Consider the following 19,329-nt stretch of genomic DNA (forward strand, 5'->3'; position numbering starts at 1 on the left):
GTTGACTTCAGTGGAAAAATGCCAACACAGAGTTTAATCAAGGACTACTGTGACATAGATAATATAGCAAATGGTGTGTTCAAATCCTTAATCAATGGAATCAGTCTTTTTATTTCACCATATCAATACATCCATTGTGTGTTTTCAGAATGTTAATGGCAAGAGTGCTATTATTTTCTATTATAGTTTTGAACACAGATTTGATGTGAAATGACATAAAAAAAATATGAGAGAAAGGACATCAACAAAACTTTACACCCAGAACAAAAATACACACAGTTAAAGGAGAAAAACCTGTATGTATGGCCTTAAAAGTTAGACACACTCACAACTAAGCAGCCAATGAAAAGCGCATCTGTACGTATGTGATTACTGATCCAAACATTTACTCAGTAGACAAGAATAGATAGATGATGGATGGAAGAAGCAATGGATTTGCAGTCAAAATCTAAAATGAGTGTGAAAGCTTTGTTGGATTACTCAGCACATTTATCCCTCTCTCCTCGGGAGCACGCTTTAATCCTTATCTTGTTCCGATGGCAGAGCGTGCAAAATAAACATAGACTATGTCATATAACAGTCTAACATGCTGAAGCTTCACTCACAGACCTAAATTTACTAAAATACAACATAAAGTATGTCAAATTACATTTTCATTGGAGTGCAGCGTGCATGGTAAATTGTCTCAATGGTGATCAGTTTATCAATTTATAGCTTAAAGTATTCTAATATTATATAATAATATTGCAGTAATGAGCACTGCATAACACAATTAGTACATGGTACAACTATGTTTAAATGCTGTCATGATTTTGTGTTGTTTATATTAAATGGTATGTGGCTTCATTTTGTTTACACCCAAACAATTCCACCTACTGCTATGCAGACGTATAGTGTATTTTTAAATCCTCAAATACATTCAGTCTATTCAGAAGATCTATCACTGTTTATAGTACCCTATGGCAGTAATGTAATGATGTTCACATGTCTACTGTAGATAACTGCTACTCTGCTTAATGAGATAGGAGCAGCAGGGATACAAAATAATTCTGACCTTCCCCTCAGTGGAATTTCATTAATAATACTCTTCTGATTGCACACGAATAGTGCATTGTGCATTAATTAGGTGAAGGTACATAGTACACAGGAGAGTCACATGACTCACCTGTGTCCTAGTGTAGTGTTCCTGCCAACTCCCTGTTAAATATAAACACAAATATTCAGCACCACAGTGAAAGTGAGTATAAGAGACACCTGTCAACCAGTGAAGAGTTGAGAAGGCGCATTGTAAAGACCATTATGGACCTTTCTGCAACAGTGATCTTGGCAGGGCTAATCTTAGCTCTGCTGTGGTTGTTTAGTGTAAAAAACAGAAGGAACTTGCCTCCAGGACCCTTTGCACTTCCTCTCATCGGAAACCTGCCGCAGATAGAAAAAAAAGCACCTTTCAAAAGTTTTCTCAAGGTAAGTTTGGGAACAAATTACAGAATATAAACTGAGAGAGAGAACATCTCCTCATTATTTGATTTTGAATTGCATGTTGACTTTTGCACAAAAATAATTAAATTATGATCTGAATATTTATTACTTTAACAAATTATGTCTTTTTCTAGTTCAGTGAAACCTATGGTCCTGTGATAACATTGTACCTGGGCTGGCAGCGGACAGTTGTTCTGGTAGGATATGATGCAGTGAAGGAGGCTCTGGTGGACCAGGCAGATGACTTTACAGGCAGAGGGCCCCTGCCGTTTTTGTTCAAAGCGACGGACGGCTACGGTAACAAAATACACTTCAAATCTCTCATCTCTGGGAAGGGCTCAGTGATTTTTCAGTGGGTCAATGTCTGCATGTCTCTGTATGACTTCTCTTGCATTCCCCTAGTTGGTCACTAAGCACACATTTCCTTTCTTCAGGTTTGGGGATCAGTAACGGGGAGCGCTGGCGCCAGCTGCGACGCTTCACACTGACAACCCTAAGAGACTTTGGGATGGGACGCAAGGGCATGGAAGAGTGGATCCAAGAGGAGAGCAAACACTTGAGAGCCCGCATAGATACATTCAAAGGTGTGTTCTCCGCTGTTGTTGTAAGGAAACATATTTCATATGAGGTTGATGTGAAAGAGGATTACTGATTATCTGTCAAGTCAGAGACACTTAGAACAAAGAAAACAACTTATCAGTCACAAACACCAGCAAAATGTCAGTGAAATACACTGAACAGACACAAAAAAACCCTAGAAGATACATGAAGTAATTGGTCAGCACTTGAGAAGAAGCTGTGAGATGTTTTGTTGGGTTGTTCTGTGTATTTATCTCTCTTGCTTCAGCTGCACTCTTTAATTCTTATCTCTCCCTGATGGCAGTTTGCACGAAGTAAACACAGAATATGTTACATAACCTGCTATAACACTGAGGCTTAACTCAAAGTTTTGATTTACTAAGATACCGAGTGCATTTTAAACTACATTTTAATTTGAACAAATAGCATGTGTGGTAAATTGTCTACCCTAACAAAACTTTAATTAAATTTTTTTTTACATTCTATATTGATAAATACACGTCCAAAATTAAAAACCTTTGTTCCAGTTCCAAATACCCAGATAATATTGTGGCATGTATACGAAGCCAAGGATTGTGATTTCAAGCTAAATGCTTCAGGCATTTCAAAAACATTGACACGGTAGGACTCAAGTTGTAACTGTAAAATTACATCAGGTTGTTGGCATTTGAAACACATTTACATGGCAGGTAAAACATGTTCTTAGTGTTTTTTGATCACTTTTTTGTTCTGATTAGTACTTTTAACCAATGAGTCTAAATGTGTTTTCCTCTTCTACTCCAGGCAAGCCATTTGACCCCACGTTTTTGTTGAGCTGCACCGTGTCCAATGTGATCTGCTGCATAGTGTTTAGCCAACGCTTCAGTTATGATGACAAGCAGTTCCTGAACCTCCTCGGTGATTTAGCTGAGGTTTTACGGTTCAACAGCAGCCCCCTGGGTCAGGTAAGTGGCGCTGGGAGGCTGAAACTCTGATGGCTGATGGTTCTCCAAATACAATCCATATATTTTTGTCTGGTTTTAATATGGTGTCCTTATGTTATCTTTAAGACATATTAAGAGAGAATATTATGTAAGACTTAAATTTAGGGTTTTAGAATGAATGCCCCAACACACTGAACACATTTCCACATTATTATTCCCTGAGAAACAAAGCTGCTTCCCTCCCACAGATGTACAACATCTTTCCCTGGATCATGGAGCGTCTACCTGGCTACCACCACACTGTTTTTGCCAAGGTTAAGCAGATAAGAGAGTTTATCAAGATAAAGATCCAAGAGCACAAGGAGACACTGGACCCCAGCTCCCCGAGAGATTTTATTGACTGCTTTCTCATCCGAATGAATCAGGTTGGAAAAGAACTTCAGGATTTGTTTTGTTAAGGGAAATCCTAGGAGTTTCATGTTTAAAGTCCTCTGTATCCATTCAAATAATTCCTTAACATTACCTTGGGTGCTAAGAATTGTTTACTTGGTGTAGCTGTGGCTAATTTTGAAAAGATCAAATTATCAAATTTTAAGAAAACAAAAGCCCAAGTGGGCCTCTGTTGCCTGCTGCTTAAAGTGAATTTTAAAATTGTGAATTTTGGCTCAGTTGTGGATCTTATATTAATACTTTTACCACTTTGTCCCCTCAGGAAAAGGACAATCCCGCAACTGAGTTCCACTATGAGAACTTGGTGTCAACAACAATGAATCTATTCCTGGCAGGAACAGAAACCACCAGCTCCACCATCAGATATGGCCTCAGTGTGCTGATCAAACACCCCAACATACAGGGTAGATCCCATATATCTTATTTAACCAGTTCTAAATAGACTGTGGTCAAGAACTGAATATTCCTGTACCTGCCTAATAACATTCATATTGACAGATATGAATAAAATACTTTTTGCTTTGTTGTGTACAGAAAAAATGCAGCAGGAGATTGATAGTGTGATTGGAGCGGACCGTTGTCCCAGAATGGAGGACAGGAAGTCTCTCCCCTTCACAGATGCAGTCATCCATGAGGTGCAGCGTTTTCTGGACATAGTCCCATTCAGCCTCCCCCACTACGCACTCCATGACATCTCTTTTAGGGGTTATACAATCCCCAAGGTAATCATAATTACAAGATATCCTTAACGTTAGAGAAAAAACAAAAGATTTATTTCATTATTACACTAACATGACATCTTACCTCAACAGGACACTGTGATTATTCCCTTTTTGCACTCTGTACTGAAAGAGGGCAAGCAATGGGCAACTCCGTGGTCCTTCAACCCGCAGCACTTCTTGGACCAGAATGGCAACTTTAAGAAAAATCCTGCATTCCTGCCATTTGCTGCAGGTAAAAAATAGTCCTCAGTTAGTTGATAAATGATTAGTTAATGTGCATAATAACACGCTGGAAGCATGCCAACAACCTCACATGAACATGTGTTTTGTTTGTGAGTGTGGTTTTATCCAAGACTAATGGGACTATATATATTTATAATAGAGTGCTTTGTTTTTGATTGTGTCTCTTTACAGGAAAGAGAGCCTGCGTTGGCGAGTCTCTAGCCCGTATGGAGCTTTTCATCTTTCTAGTATCACTGCTACGACATTTCACCTTTTCCTGCAACGAAGGCCCTGACAGTATAAACCTCGTTCCAGAGTACAGCAGCTTTGCCAATGTGCCTCGAAGATATCAGATCATCGCCACACCACGGTGAAAAGAGCAGTCCCACTCAGGCAGCCTCTTATCGCTTCAAGTACTCACAAGGACAACTATAGATACAGCAGACAGGCCCATCAGGCTAAACAGCTTCTCTCCAAGCATAATTATGAATCATCTTTTCTCTTGGTTTGGTTGTCTTATATTTTCTTCTGTATGAATTTTAATCAGCAAAAATAAATGTATTATGTGTTGCTACAAAAAGTGCTACGTTTTTTATATAACTGGTAATAAATCACTTTGTGTTGTGGAAGAATCATACATGCATGTCATTTCTTTACATTGTATATTCTGTAATTATACACAGAATTAAATTGGAAGAAGCGCTATCAACGCAAGACAACAAGGAAATATACCCCCTTATAAAACAGGTGGGGAAAAAAAATCACCTTTAAAGAGAAAAAGTTATTTTCAAACACAAAGACTTGACTATCGTCCTGCATCAATTCCAAATCTAGATCTATTTGTTTGCTTAATAATTTATATTTATTTTAATAACCTATATATAATAACTATTTTCAAAAATCCAACACTGCAAGAGTGTTACTCTCAAAGCTACACAAATAACCACTTTGTGTATTTCTGGAGTAATGTTGGTGCCAACTCCCTGTTTCTTCAATATAAAAACAGATTATTTTGATAGAAAAAGTCCTCTATAAAAATAACAGAGTTTAAGAGAGATAACAAGCAGACAACGCATAAGTAAATTATTTAAATGTTCTAATTTTAGGAAGAGAACAATCCATCACTTCACTACAACAACTTGAGTTGAATCTTTTACAGATTCACTATACCTACTGGTAAAATAAGTGTGTAGGGTATACGCAAGAATACAGAATATACCCACTTCTAAATCCCCTCTGTGCATCAGTCAGTAGTGTGGTTTCCTAGGGAGGCACAGGTAAGACATGGAGTAGGAAATAAGGAATACTTCCATTCAAAATGCAGAATTATGTAGTTATTTCACCTGTCTCTGAGACAGTACTGATATTAATTGCAAAAACTTCTCCTCTTCTGTAGTTAAATTTGAATTTACTCCTGAAGTGCAAATACTACCAGCCCACTTTTGGGTGCACTAAACAGGCAAGAGTTGTCACATGTGACAATGTTGTTGCTTTTAACCCTGCTCCACAAAGGGGCCGGCCGCATTATGCAAGGGCAACAAAAAAAAAAGAAAAAAAAAAAAAGGCGTAGACGTTTGCACACACTCACAGGACACGTGTTATCTACTCGTCCAAGAACTGTTGACTTTCTTACACAGCTGCATCCTGCAAATCAGCAGGGCTGTCAGGGAAGGGGGTGGCTGCCCAGCAAGGAGCAGTCAGTATTTGCTGTCTCTAAAAAGCATCAGTCACTTCGCAGGTGAAAGTGTATCTTCTCCTTAATGAAGCATGGACCTCTCTGGCACGTTGATTTTAGCAGGGCTAATCATTGCTTTGCTGTGGCTGTTGAGCCTGAAGAAGAAAGAAAGCAAGTTGTGTTTACCTCCAGGACCCTCTGGCCTGCCGATCATAGGAAACCTGCATCAGCTGGACAAAAAAGCTCCCTTCAAAACCCTGCTAAAGGTGAGAATGACAGGTAAACAACATTGTCTGTGTCTGTGCCTCCACTTGCTCGCTTACGTTTGGCTGTGTTGTCTGTTTTGGCTTTAGGGTGTTTTAACTTTAACTTTATGTAACCTCACATTTGTTCTAGCACTGCTAGTGCATTGGGAGTCAAATGCATTTGCCTAAATGACTGATTCTCATTATATTTCTGAACAGTTTTGTCAGCCTCAGTTGTTAAAAGAATTATAGGTACGCTGTGTTTTAAGTCTGCTGTTTCTCATTTATGATTTTCCTAATTCTTTCCTTGTTTTTGTTAGTCCCAGAGTATATCTGTTTTCTGCAGTGCGCAGGGTGTGTTTGTTTCTTCGCATGGCTTATCAAGAATCAAAGGCATGTTGACTGCTCTGTTTAACTTTCAGCTCAGTGAAACGTATGGCCCTGTGATGACTCTTTACCTGGGGAGCCAGCGCATTGTGGTTCTGGCGGGGTACGATGCAGTGAAGGAGGCACTGGTGGACCAAGCAGATGACTTCACTGGCAGAGGTCCTATCCCTTTCCTGATGAGGGCTACCAAGGGCTATGGTAATATGGGAATTTTCGAATGTTTGAGTATGACATTCTGTGTCCTTAAAGGTCCAATATGTAGCCTAACATTTACAGTAGGAGGCTCTATGGGAAGAAATGGTATATAACATTTATTGGTATGTATGCAGGTCCTGTCCTGCAGAGTCCCCCATGTTTCTACACTAACCCAGAGCAGACAAACTGGTTCTAGATAAAGCCTTTTGGGTTTTTAGCAAGTTTCACAACAACTGTGTTTCTCCTACATGCTTGGAAGGCTGACCTGTATTTACTTGGTTGCAACATCACTGCTAGACGCCACTAAAACCTTCACACTGGTCCTTTTAATGTATCACTGAGAGCAACCAGCAGGAAGCCACTCATTTGTTAAAGGAGGCAGCAATTAATAAGAAACCTCTTTAATATAAAAGGGATGCAGTACTATTTATATTTGTATAAAATAGGACTGTGAATAAAACAAATCATGATATACAAGCTTTGTACCTGCTTGTACCAACAAATCTAACTACAGATTAAACATTAACTCAACAATACAACAGGCTTTCAGATGAGACATGAGAGAAAAATTTAAAGTTAATAAAAGCTCAGGCTTTACACAAGTGAAAGCTAACACCACAGACATTCAATTGCTCTTAGTTGGGCCTAATTAGCATTACCAGCAGTAGAAAAAAAACAAGAGCAAGAATTATCATCCCTTTTTCTTATGCCATAACTTTTTAATATGTTTTGAACTTTGAACAATATATTGAACCCATAATAGGAGAACGCTATTCTTGTAAAATCTACTTGTTATGAAGTTGTGGTCCTGTGTGAAGCACTTTGTAACATCTACCAACATTATTGTATTAAAATGATCAAAGTGAAGTTTATATGTTGTAGCATAAAGTAAAGTTTGCATTAGTTATTCCTTATTTTGGGATTCGTTGTATTGCCACCCTTTAGGAATATTGTTAAGTATTTCAGTCACAGATGCTGAAACTTAAGAATGATCAGAGTCAGAAGGAAGGAATTTGCTTCGTCATGTTGGTGCATAACAATAAACACAGGACAAGGAAAACAAGTAGTGCAAGTCAAGAATCATAAATAGAAAAGTAGAACATTTTTGCAATGTGCAGTAGAAGATTATTTGGGGGAAAATTACATCCATTTATGGTCACAGTTGGAAAGATTTTTAGTATTATTTTGTGGTTAGGGTTAGGGTTAGTGGTGTAGGGTATATGCAGGTATATAGAGTATACCTATTTATTTTTCAGTTGGAATGGGGTATCTCCACTAAATGCCTGTGTATACATTCATTAGTGTATAATCCCCTGACAATAAGAACTGTGTTTTGGTTACCTCAGAATTAGCTGTCCTGCAGAGTCCGCCATGTTTCTACATCCATAATTATGAGGTTGTCTCACCCGTCTGTGGGTGGGTATTGATTGCAACATCTGCACCTCATAATGATCTTTATTCTTTGAAGTCAAGCAGCAGAAGTTAAGTGACAGTGTGCAAATACTACGGACCCTTTTTGGGTAATCTAAATATGCAAGAGTAGTCTTACATGTTACGGTTTATAACACAGGATGTTTAACAATTGCTGGACAGCCAGTTTAAAATAAATTAAGAGTATACCCACCTCTCCAGGCATTAATACTGAACAGCTATAATTCTCAGCAGCCACAAACTCTCCATTTCCTTCATGTGCAGCGATTTATTATGAATTTCATTTAACTACCATTTGTACATCTTCAAAGGTTTGGCGATCAGTAATGGAGAGCGCTGGCGGCAGTTGCGGCGTTTCACCCTGACAACGCTAAGAGACTTCGGGATGGGACGCAAGGGGATGGAAGAGTGGATCCAGGAGGAGAGCAAACATCTGGTGGAACGCATAAATCATACCAAAGGTATGTGTGATAATGACTGTGCTTACTTATATCTTCATCAGGCATATATAGGGACAAATGTAACTAAATGGACACTCATATCTTGTTGCAACAAACCAATATTTTTTATTTACCTAAACTGTAAATAAGCCATGTGATATTCTAATTTGAATAAGGGAGAAACATAATACAAATGATAAAACCCAGTCATTCTAAGGGGCTAAATATAGGCTGCCATATACAGTACACACTACTGGAAACATGGGACTTTAAGGTGCCAGCTACCCAAATTAAATGTATCCAACTTAAAGGTCCATTGTCTAACATTTAGGATCTACTGGCTGACTGTGTTTTGGTTACCTTAGAATTAGCTGTCCTGCAGACAGACAAACGGACAAAGCAAACACTGGTCCTTTTGTGTTTTTTGCGAGTTTCGAAGTGACCGTTGTTTCTCCTACATGCTTGGAAGGCTGAGCTGTGTTTACTTGGTTGCAACTTCACTGCTAGACGCCACTAAATCCTTCACACTGGTCCTTTAACGTATCACTGAGAGCAACTAATTTGTCAAAGCAGGCAGCAATTAATAAGAAACCCACTCTCAAGGCCTGTATATCAAATATTGATATATAGGCCTTGTGCCTGCTTGTACCAACAAATCTAATTACAGATTAAACACTACAACAATACAATAGGCTTCCAGATGAGACATGATAAAGAAATGCAAGTTAATAATAAGCACAGGCTTTGCACAGGTGAAACCTAACACTACAGGCACTCACTATATCAATATATCCATTGCTAATGGATATATTAATATAAGTCTTAAAGTAAACAGTTCAGTGGTTGCGCACAACAGTCAAAAACAAAGGCAGTAACACAGTTTAGGAACTTAATTGGTTTCCCTCCTTTTACTCAGGTCCACACTGGGGAGATGGAACATACCACTCTAAGATGGGGGGCAGAATAGTCCAAGTTGCGCTGGCCTTTTTAACAGTCAGATTGGAGGTTTATCATTTTTATGTTATTCTTTAGCCACACCTTTTGACCCCACCTTCTTCATGAGCTGCACTGTGTCCAATGTGATCTGCTGCCTGGTGTTTGGTCAACGTTTCAGCTATGACGACGACCACTTCCTCCACCTTCTGCAGATAATCTCAGACACCCTAAAATTTGGCAGCAGTCCCTGGGGTCAGGTAAGAGGAGGAGGTGCGGAGAAAGCGAATTGGCAATGTGGGTGGGTTAGTGGTTAGGAAGACCACTGCTCAGCTGGAAGATTAAGTGTTTTTGAGCAAAATCCTCAAAGCTGGCAACTGACTCTGTAGTGTAGTCACGCTGAAGGTTTACTGAGCATTTTCATATTTTTTCGTTGGGACCAAAGCAATAAATGATCATGAACCGAATAACATGGATCAAACCTTCCAATTTGTAAGTTTTTGATTGAAGAAACCTGACCATTAGTTAATTTTAGTAAGTAAAGCAACTTCTATAGTTGATTAATGTATTTTGGTTCATGTACAGTAAGAGATAATCCAAGATTATAAAATCTGAAATATCTCCAGCAGGTAATGTCTCCTTTTATTATTTTATATATCAGGACACATTAAAATGTATATTTGACCTTATACAGTGGCCACTTGCTTACCTGCTGTGGCTGAGAAAGTGCAACTTGCTGCAACTGAAGAAAACATGCAAACGGCACAACACAGAGGTTCCAGGGTTAACCAGACGTCCAATCTCCAGTTGAGAAAGATATAAAGATGCTTTGGGTTGTAAGCTTGAATTTAGTTGATCAACAATCCCTTCTTGGCTTTGATTGGTAATTTTTGTTCAGGCCCAGTGTAGTCTTGCAAATTTCATCAGGATCACTAGGAGGAGCCAGAGGAACCAGAATTGTTTACCAATTATGTGTCTCATGTACTGCAGTCAGGATATAGTAAAGGTTTCAGCAAATATGACAAAAAATACTCTAATAACCTACTGCAGCTTTAACTTTTTACTAAATGTTTTTGTTTTGATTAGTTTTTACTGTCCTCTTGAAACACTGTTGTTGTGTTTGACTTGTAGCATTGTTGTAGGTTTGTGTTTACAGTTGTTAAATTATTAAATGTTTCATTTGCAATTTTTTTTTATTTGTAGTCTTTTTTCAAATGCAATGTACAGTGGTCAATATACACTGTATATTGCATTTGTAGTGTTTTCTTAAGTTGCAGTCTCTTGCCCATTCCCCCAAAATTTAGACTAGATTCAAATTTCCATCAGTTTTTAAAGAAATAATTACTTTCCCTCCAAAAATTAACTGGTAAAGTCATGCAAAGTACAAATATATTTACTTTTTACATGGTTATGATATGGTCAGTCCTTTTAGGAAATGATTTGTGGTCTGCATGCAGAGAGTCAGTGAATTTTTAGGTACTTTTGACTCCACTAACTACTGGTTATGGGACAGATTCATTCATTCTTTCCTTTTCCCATCGCAGCTGTATAATGTCTTCCCTGGGTTGATGGAACGGCTGCCAGGTCGACAGCACAGAGCATTTGCCAGAATTCAAGAACTGAGAGAGTTTATAATGAATAAGATCCAGGAGCACCAGGACACACTGGACCCCAGCTCACCCAGAGATTACATCGACTGCTTCCTCATGAGACTAATTCAGGTGTGACTGAACTCAGCTCAATAACAAGAATAAGCATGCCTATTTATTACACTTACTTATTTACTGATGCAAATGCACATACTTCCTATACTAACACACAATTCTGCAAATACTGAGCACTTTAAACCACTAGTTGCACAGATAATCTATTTTAGGGGAGTTTGAATATCTTGATTTTGATCCTGCTCTTCTTGTTTTATTTATTTAGGAAAAGGATTTCCCCACAACTGAGTTCCACTATGAAAACTTGGTGTCAACTGTGTTTAATCTGTACCTGGCAGGAACTGAAACCACCAGCTCAACTATCAGATTTGCACTAAGTGTAATGATTAAATACCCCAAAATACAAGGTATTTCACAGAAACCAGTGTGAAAGAAATTCAACAAGTCTATTTCTTTCTTTTACAACAAGTACTTGTTTAACTAAAGTTAAAAACTTTCTTTTAAAAACATCTCTATTTTACAAAATGATTGTACGTTCTTTGTCATTGTCTACATGAGCATGTCTAAAAAAATCCTCAGAAGTCTGAACCAACAAATGTTTGGCATGTTTGCTATATAAATTACTTGTATGAATTGTTTGATCAATCAATTAGTAGTGTCATCATAGTTAATTATCTCATCGTTTTCCTCATTCTGAAGAGACTATGCAGCAGGAGATTGCCAATGTGATTGGACAGGAGCGCTGTCCGTGCATGGAGGATAGGAAGTCACTCCCCTTTACAGATGCAGTTATCCATGAAATTCAGCGTCTTATGGATATTGTTCCCATGAACATCCCTCACCACGCACTCCAGGACATCTCTTTCAGGGGTTACACAATTCCCAAGGTATTCTGGTTTCAACACATAAAGATGCAGATTGTTTCCAGCTAATAGAAAATGTCTCATCTGATAGACTATATTATTGATGTTGTACAATCCCCAATGTACTCATAATTACAAGACATCCTTAACGTTAGAGAAAAAACAGGCATTATTACACTAACAAAAACAAAAGATTTATTTCATTATTACACTAACATGACATCTTACCCTCAACAGGACACTGTGATTATTCCCTTGTTGCACTCTGTGCTGAAAGAGGAAAAACAGTGGGCAACCCCTTGGTCCTTCAACCCCCAGCACTTCCTTGACCAGAATGGCAACTTTAAGAAAAATCCCGCTTTCTTGCCATTCTCTGCAGGTAAATTATGAGTACATTTCCTTTAACTATGTTACATACACAGAACGTGGCTGAACCATTGGGCCTGCTTGCTGAACAGATTTTATTGTTTACAGTTTAGCTCTTTTCTGAACTATCATGTGTTTAAGAGGCCAATTATAAGGAGGAATCCTTTTTTCTTTATCTCAGGCCTATATCTTCATTCTCATTGTGGTTTGTTTGTTGTTATATCTCAGGAAAGAGAGCTTGTGTCGGAGAGTCCCTTGCTCGCATGGAGATTTTCCTCTTTGTGGTGTCACTTCTGCAGCGTTTCACCTTGTCTTGCCCTGGTGGACCTGACAGTATAGATCTCAGCCCCGAGTACAGCAGCTTTGCCAATGTGCCTCGCAGGTATGAGATCATTGCAACTCCCCGGGGGGAATGATATTTTACTGCATCTTCAACTGTTCTACTGGCCTATAACCTCCAAATGTTTAATGTGTAGCTCAAGCACATTGACTTGATAGATTTGCATTTGAACGGTTTAAGTGGGGCCAAAGGAATAACAAACTGGAACTTTTTTAATGTGAATTTATATATATTATTAATAATATATAATGTATATTCCTGCTGGAATACTAATTGAAAGGTGACTTTAAATACAGTACCTTGTGGAAACAACTCAAACATTTCCATATAATCTATACTTTTTCATGCTTGATCCTCCTGTTATTTCTCTAGATGTTGTGATCAGTATTTACATTAAAGGACATAACAAAACAAAATCTACATTGTGTGTCATCATGTTTATAGATGTGTCAGCTTATTGTAGCTACAGTAATTCACACTTAGAGTTCACTGAGTGAAACATTCACATCCAAGATGCATTTTTTGTGGTTAAATTGATGCATCATCTTAAGACACTGACGTACACATAAAAAGATTTTATTCTAATTTGTTTTATTGATTAAAAAAAACCTGAATGTTTTGTCCAAATTCCATCAATCATTGTGTGAGCAACTGTATGGTCCCTAACCCCAGATTAACACACTCTGGTTTACAGCCCTTAACTCAGTGATGGTGATGTATAGCGAAGAGTTACAGCTGTAATTTGATGAGTTTAAGGTCAGGTGATCGGTCAAGCTGTGTGTCAGCCTGTCAGTGTGTTGATGCATGTTCTGGTGTATCACTGTCTTTCGCCTGAGCAACAACGTGAATGTCCATGTCAGACTTTGGGGATCATTGTCAAAGCTGAGGCTGCAATAATGTTAAGAACCCATCAAATTACTTAGAGTACCAACTGTCATGGTAGGTTTTATTAAACCTTAAGACTGTGTCAGGAGGTTGTACATCAAGTACACACCATTATATGTGGTACTGTATTGTATATCGAGCACTTTTTTTGGTTTTATAATAAAAAATGTACAATTTGTATTGATCCTGAAGGTAACTAATGAAAACAATTATGACAAAATAAATATTATTAAAAATACTTACAAACTAGCTGAACCCTAACAAGTATATTTAATAGTCAGTATGAACCTACATGGGGATAAGTTGTCTATGACTGCGCCAAAAAAGAAATAAAACTATAGTACTTTTGTCCAAGTGATGATGGCACACTGGTGACTTTTAAAAGATCATATTTAATTTCATTTTATAGAGTAACCATTGCATCTGGTCCAAGGTGTGTTCAGCACTGTCACTTACTGTACTCTTTGGAAATGGTACCGTAAGTGTGTTGCCTAACCTACAACTGTAAAATGCCCTACCTATTGTGTGTTGTGTAAAGAATGTTAAGTGATAATGTCAACAAACATGACAAGTGAAAGTGATCATAGAATTAAAACACACGGTCTCACTGTCACAGCAGGAATATAGGACTGTATTGAAATGATAGTACTAAGCAGATCACAAGTCCATCTTTCTCAGTTCAGCCACAAACGTGTAGACTGATTCGTTGCTTTGTTAAATGTTGGGCAGGTGATATTTATGCTTCACCTGTTTCTTTACATCCGGTGCTGGTGAGATGTTGCTGTTTGGTAACTGAGGCAAGTACTGAGCCTAGAAAGAGAAAAGGGGAAGAAAGAGAAAGAGAAAAGTCCCATGAGTAAACCTCCAGAACTATCTTCTGGGCATTTCTCTAACCTGGTGGCTGTTAAAGGTAGGTAGTTTTTTTTCTCTGAGAGAGGTCAGTTTGAATTCAGGCCAAGTTCAAATGTATAGCAGTGGCAGCAGCTGTGAGCTCTTTCTAAGTAGTGTAAGCTGAGTATCATATTTTCAGTGTTTGGAAGAGGCATATAAATGCAGAAACCAACCCATAACAACATTACAAGCATACAGCAAGACACTGAACCTCTCCCAGCACCTCTTCTCCCTCTAGTTCTCTGCTATAGCCCCATTGACCAAGCAAGTACATGTAGAGGTACAGTGACCAACTATTGGACAAGGTTGGTCGTAGCAGGGTATACAGTCTGTTAGGCTGTGGTTATGGGAGGATTTCTTACACCCTTAATCCACTGTGTTTCATACGTACCCCTGCCTGTCTACGTCGGGAGCCTTTGTCATGTCGTCTCCCGGGGCGCTCACCATCACGGCCCCAGTTGGCTACTCCTTCCTCCTGGAAGTAAGGCAGCTCCAGCAGCTCTTCACAGGACAGCCGGAGAGAGGGGTCCATCACCAGGCAAGACTGCTCGCACAAAGAAACACAGAGTTGGCTTCATCAAAAAGGATCTTTTGAATTTGGTTATTAAAGAGTTGTGAATTAGATATGCCAAGCTAACATAATTTCTTATTGGCAAACATATACAGTACACTGATATATATCTATATATCTATCTATATATGTTGATATATCATTCAGGCTCTATTACACATAAATATAACATACCTTCATAACCTGGAGGGCATGAGGAGACACTCCATGGAAACGCTTTTCCAATGGCTCCTAAGTGCAAAAGTAAATGGGAAATAGTAACAATAAACACATTTAAATTGCCTCTCCATTAAGAACATGTGCAATTTCAATGGTAACAGGATTCATACCGTAGTATCAGGTTCAGGAATACTAACTCCACTGAAGAAAACATTGGAGCGGAAGACCTGTTGATGACGAGGGATCAGGTCACCTGAGGTTAGAAATGAAATAAATAAAAATTTTCATCCAGTACTAGCATTTTTATCAGCGTGTGTATTGTATGGACATTTTGTTAAATGGTTTGCAAAACTTAAGATCCTTAGGAGACCTCACAAAAATGTTGAACTAAGATCTAAAACATCCACAGTAGATATCTATATTTTGGTGTTATGTCCTTAAAAATAAAAGAGCAAGTCTTTCTTTCTTTACCCATAAAGTCCACTGTAATAGAGGTCAAGTTTATTTAGTGTACTTTCACATCTAACTTGTTTGATTCAGTTCATACAGACTCTTAGTTAGCTTAGACTGGTGTGAATGCTTAAAAAAGGTAGATCTTCGTCTGCTTTAAAGCTGACTGGTGCAGCTTGTTTGTGGCATGTAAGAAAAGTAAACCAACCACAGTATGAATCTAAAAACCGTTAAATTATGAAATCCACCAGCTAATTGAAGGAACTGTTAAGAAAGCAACTTAATATGCGATCTGTATAAGTGATCTTCACAACTGCAGTGCAAGTGAGTTTCAGCAGGTGCATCCATATGAAGATTAGTTCTTTTAAGCATCCAGTAATGTGGTCTTTTATTAGCGCACCTAGAGTTTTTCGGATGAGGTAAAGCTGGTCAACGTCAGACTTCCCAGGCCAGAGTGGATTGCCATGTAGCAGCTCAGCAAAGACGCAGCCCAGAGCCCACACGTCCACAGCAGGCCCATACTGAGTATCTCCAACCAGCAGTTCAGGGGCCCGGTACCAGCGGGTTGCTACGTAGTCTGTGTAGTCATCCTCTGGTCCTGCTGAGTATACAACACACAGACAGATGGAGATAACTTGCAGAGGACAGACATACACTTAAATACTGAATAATGAACACCAAATAACACGTACATTGTAGAGGAAGGGATTACAAGGCATGCTTAATGACTACATGACTACATGTTAATGTATGGTAACATAACACTGAAACCTAAGGCAGGAAGGGTAAACAGAGACACACCACACAGAGACGCACTAACTGGCTGACTGGTCCTCCTATCCAATGCAATCATTGAAACATTGAAAGTGAGGAGGCCATCAGGAGCAGGAGCTGATATAGGTTCTGTGTTGAATAAGTCATTAGAGGCACATTAACACTAAATGCACATAATTGCACTGGCTCTCTGGATGACCTACTCAGGATGCGGGCGAAGCCAAAGTCGCAGAGCTTGATGACACCGGTTTTGGTGAGGAGGATGTTCTCCGGCTTTACATCACGGTGGATGCACTGCAACATAAATGCTCAGGATCAATGATTTGGCCACACAGTACACAGTCTCTTAGTGATAGAGAAAGAGGCTTTTTAAAGGCTGACAGATTAGGAATGGACGTGGATGAACAATAGCAAGAGATCAAAAACCTATAGGCATTTCAGTATTGAGACTGAACACTGCATTGCAGTCACTGAGACTTAAATGATTCCTGTTCTGGCGAATTGAAGCCTAAACAAAGTCAGAGTTTGTGTTCTGGGATTATACTTTATTTTAGTCACAAGTTTTGTGATCTGACAAGGTTGCGAATTTCTGGACAGCTTTAGTCAAGTCTCATAAGTCTTTGAGACAAACATTTTGTACTGAAAACTGAGCTAGTTATATATAACCTGGTTATGCAAGGTTCTGGAAATTGGTACATATTTCAAGCATTTCAAGATTTCTCTTGCTAGTATTTACCTGATATATTGATTAACAATAACTTGATGAAGCATATGTAGTCCAGTGATGGAGCTAAAAAGCACTCACATAATAAAGGAAGCAGAATCATGCAACACTACGCAGAAGCAATAATATGTTCACAACAGCGCCACCTATTGAAAGACTACTTTCTATTATAGTTTTTTTGATTGATTGATTGAGAATTTTATTTTGAACATATAAAAGCCAACAAAACACTAAAAATAAGATAAAATAAAAGTGAAATGAAGAGAAATATACAATGAGAGAAAAAAGTATTAATATATATTACTGATATATTAGAATTTACCAAGACTATCTTTATATTATCTTTTTTGTATATAAATATCTTTACATACTACATAATTTCTCATTCTACATAATTCATATACATACATTAACTATTCATACATTTCATACATACCTACATACATTCATATCTAATCCTACATACCAAGTTTTTAAATGTGTATTCCACTAAAATATTACTTTATCCAAGTATTTTGTGTTTTAAGGTTTATAGCCCATGATGGGTAACCTTTGGTGTAAATTAGTTCTCATTATACTATACTATTATAAATATGGATCATAGCTCTGCCGTTTTGCAGTCACATAAGGTCTCAACCAGATATTTGAAAGGTTAAAGAGAGAAAAAACAGTAAAGTTAAGCGAACAGTAGAGCATAAGGACATGTTCAGAGTTTATCTTACATAATAATCAGGGGCTGTAGGCTGAGAGAGTTAGATTTGTTCCTGTGGTCGTTCATTCTTTCCATTCTACGTTTGTAAAAATATGGTGGACAAAAATACACAGTCTGTAAAAATAATAAAATCTAAAATCAATAAAAAAGTCAGAGTTTACCCCCGAGGCTGCCCCCAATATTTTATAATGTAAGTCATACTAGGAAAGCAAAAAAGAAAAACACAGTGGGAGAAAGTCAAAGAATAAATGCATAAAATAAAAAAACAGCATTAAATTAAGTCCCAGAATAAGAAATATATGACATTGTGCTTGAGCAAAAGTTAAACAGCCTGCAGAGTCTGGCCATACTATACTTTTCAGCTGAGCCTCCAGGTACCCTGCAAGGAACAAGAGACAAAGGAATATGATTTGGTTGTAAAGAGCCAAACAAACAAAACCTATTTTACAGCGCTCGTGTTTTCCTTGTCTAGTATTCCAGCGATTTCAAAAAAGAATGTGCTTTTAACGCAGCCCTCTTGTCACCCGGGGTAACCTAGGCCTGTCTCTAACAGCACAGTGCCTTTTGTTTTCAGGAGCAGCTAGATTTCTGCTGCACAGCCGTCTGAGAAAAGGAAAAAATGGTCAGACAGCAACTTTCATTGTGCCCTCCTTTCTGGTGACTTCACATGACAAAACTGTAAAGGTTATCTTGTGACATAGATCTGCCAGAGATGCTCAAAGCACGAAGCCTAAAAAGAGAAGCCTTTCCTTAAATAAGAAATATTTTTGGGTTTAGACTTGCTCTTCCCTCTCACTTGTTGCCATCCACTCACACGATCCTTTGAAATATCGTAGCAACAGTCTTAACTACCTCTTTGTAATTCACCCTTTTCTTCCTGCCTGCATTTGCCAAACTAATGGAATAAGGAATTCAGCATACTTTACTTAAGTCACCAATATCCAGTGTATAAGAAATGCTCCAATTTTCAACCAGTCTGCTGGCATTCAAAATTGTGCCATTAAGTAAAAGTTAGAAAGTATTAATTAGCAATGTAATTAACATATCAACAAGTAAAAGTAATCATTATGCCGCAGAAGAAAGGGCCCCTGTCCAGGCATACATTAATATAGATTATTATATTTGATTGATGTTACTGATGTTTCTGTAATCTGACACAAACACAGACAATCACTTTTTTGCACATTTTGAAACTGTAATTTGATCTTTATATATCTTTTATAATTATATAATTTATTTCTTGGTTGCT

At 38.1% G+C, this 19,329-nt stretch overlaps 3 protein-coding genes across 3 annotated transcripts in view; 2 read left to right on the forward strand and 1 right to left on the reverse strand.

The window, feature by feature from the left end:
- The first annotated feature begins 1,251 nt into the window (after nucleotides 1-1,251).
- Nucleotides 1,252-4,952, forward strand: LOC118341689 (cytochrome P450 2G1-like). Its single transcript, XM_035680008.1, has 9 exons — nucleotides 1,252-1,464; nucleotides 1,614-1,776; nucleotides 1,914-2,063; nucleotides 2,842-3,002; nucleotides 3,230-3,406; nucleotides 3,694-3,835; nucleotides 3,966-4,153; nucleotides 4,244-4,385; nucleotides 4,568-4,952. The coding sequence occupies exons 1-9, from the start codon at nucleotides 1,300-1,302 to the stop codon at nucleotides 4,747-4,749; spliced, it is 1,470 nt and encodes a 489-aa protein (XP_035535901.1). The 5' UTR covers nucleotides 1,252-1,299; the 3' UTR covers nucleotides 4,750-4,952.
- A 1,040-nt stretch (nucleotides 4,953-5,992) lies between these two features.
- Nucleotides 5,993-13,342, forward strand: LOC118341688 (cytochrome P450 2G1-like). The gene is made up of 9 exons (XM_035680007.1): nucleotides 5,993-6,316; nucleotides 6,718-6,880; nucleotides 8,620-8,769; nucleotides 9,781-9,941; nucleotides 11,226-11,402; nucleotides 11,611-11,752; nucleotides 12,045-12,232; nucleotides 12,446-12,587; nucleotides 12,803-13,342. Exons 1-9 carry the CDS (start codon nucleotides 6,143-6,145, stop codon nucleotides 12,988-12,990), a joined length of 1,485 nt encoding a protein of 494 aa, XP_035535900.1. The 5' UTR covers nucleotides 5,993-6,142; the 3' UTR covers nucleotides 12,991-13,342.
- Nucleotides 13,343-14,463: 1,121 nt separating this feature from the next.
- The window catches only part of LOC118341690 (cyclin-dependent kinase-like 1), a gene marked incomplete in the record, with an annotated part of 6,737 nt that continues 1,871 nt past the window's right edge, over nucleotides 14,464-19,329 (reverse strand). Inside the window, 6 exon segments of the mRNA XM_035680009.1 lie at nucleotides 14,464-14,609; nucleotides 15,082-15,234; nucleotides 15,436-15,492; nucleotides 15,591-15,673; nucleotides 16,271-16,471; nucleotides 16,848-16,938. Of these exon segments, the coding sequence (XP_035535902.1) occupies nucleotides 14,514-14,609; nucleotides 15,082-15,234; nucleotides 15,436-15,492; nucleotides 15,591-15,673; nucleotides 16,271-16,471; nucleotides 16,848-16,938 (681 nt within the window).

This window comes from Morone saxatilis, unplaced genomic scaffold, assembly GCF_004916995.1.
Source record: "Morone saxatilis isolate NCDOM2014 unplaced genomic scaffold, NCSU_SB_2.0 Contig8, whole genome shotgun sequence".
NCBI classification, from domain to species: domain Eukaryota; kingdom Metazoa; phylum Chordata; class Actinopteri; family Moronidae; genus Morone; species Morone saxatilis.

What these genes read in the sequence shown, in the direction of transcription:
- LOC118341689 (XM_035680008.1), top strand. Translation starts at nt 1,300, where the DNA reads ATGGACCTTTCTGCAACAGTGATCTTGGCAGGGCTAATCTTAGCTCTG. An exon ending in ACAGCAGCCCCCTGGGTCAG is followed by an intron (nt 3,003 to 3,229) that starts GTAAGTGGCGCT and finishes TCCCTCCCACAG; the next exon opens with ATGTACAACATCTTTCCCTG. An exon ending in GGGGTTATACAATCCCCAAG is followed by an intron (nt 4,154 to 4,243) that starts GTAATCATAATT and finishes TTACCTCAACAG; the next exon opens with GACACTGTGATTATTCCCTT.
- LOC118341688 (XM_035680007.1), top strand. Translation starts at nt 6,143, where the DNA reads ATGGACCTCTCTGGCACGTTGATTTTAGCAGGGCTAATCATTGCTTTG. An exon ending in TCCTCATGAGACTAATTCAG is followed by an intron (nt 11,403 to 11,610) that starts GTGTGACTGAAC and finishes TTATTTATTTAG; the next exon opens with GAAAAGGATTTCCCCACAAC. An exon ending in GGGGTTACACAATTCCCAAG is followed by an intron (nt 12,233 to 12,445) that starts GTATTCTGGTTT and finishes TACCCTCAACAG; the next exon opens with GACACTGTGATTATTCCCTT.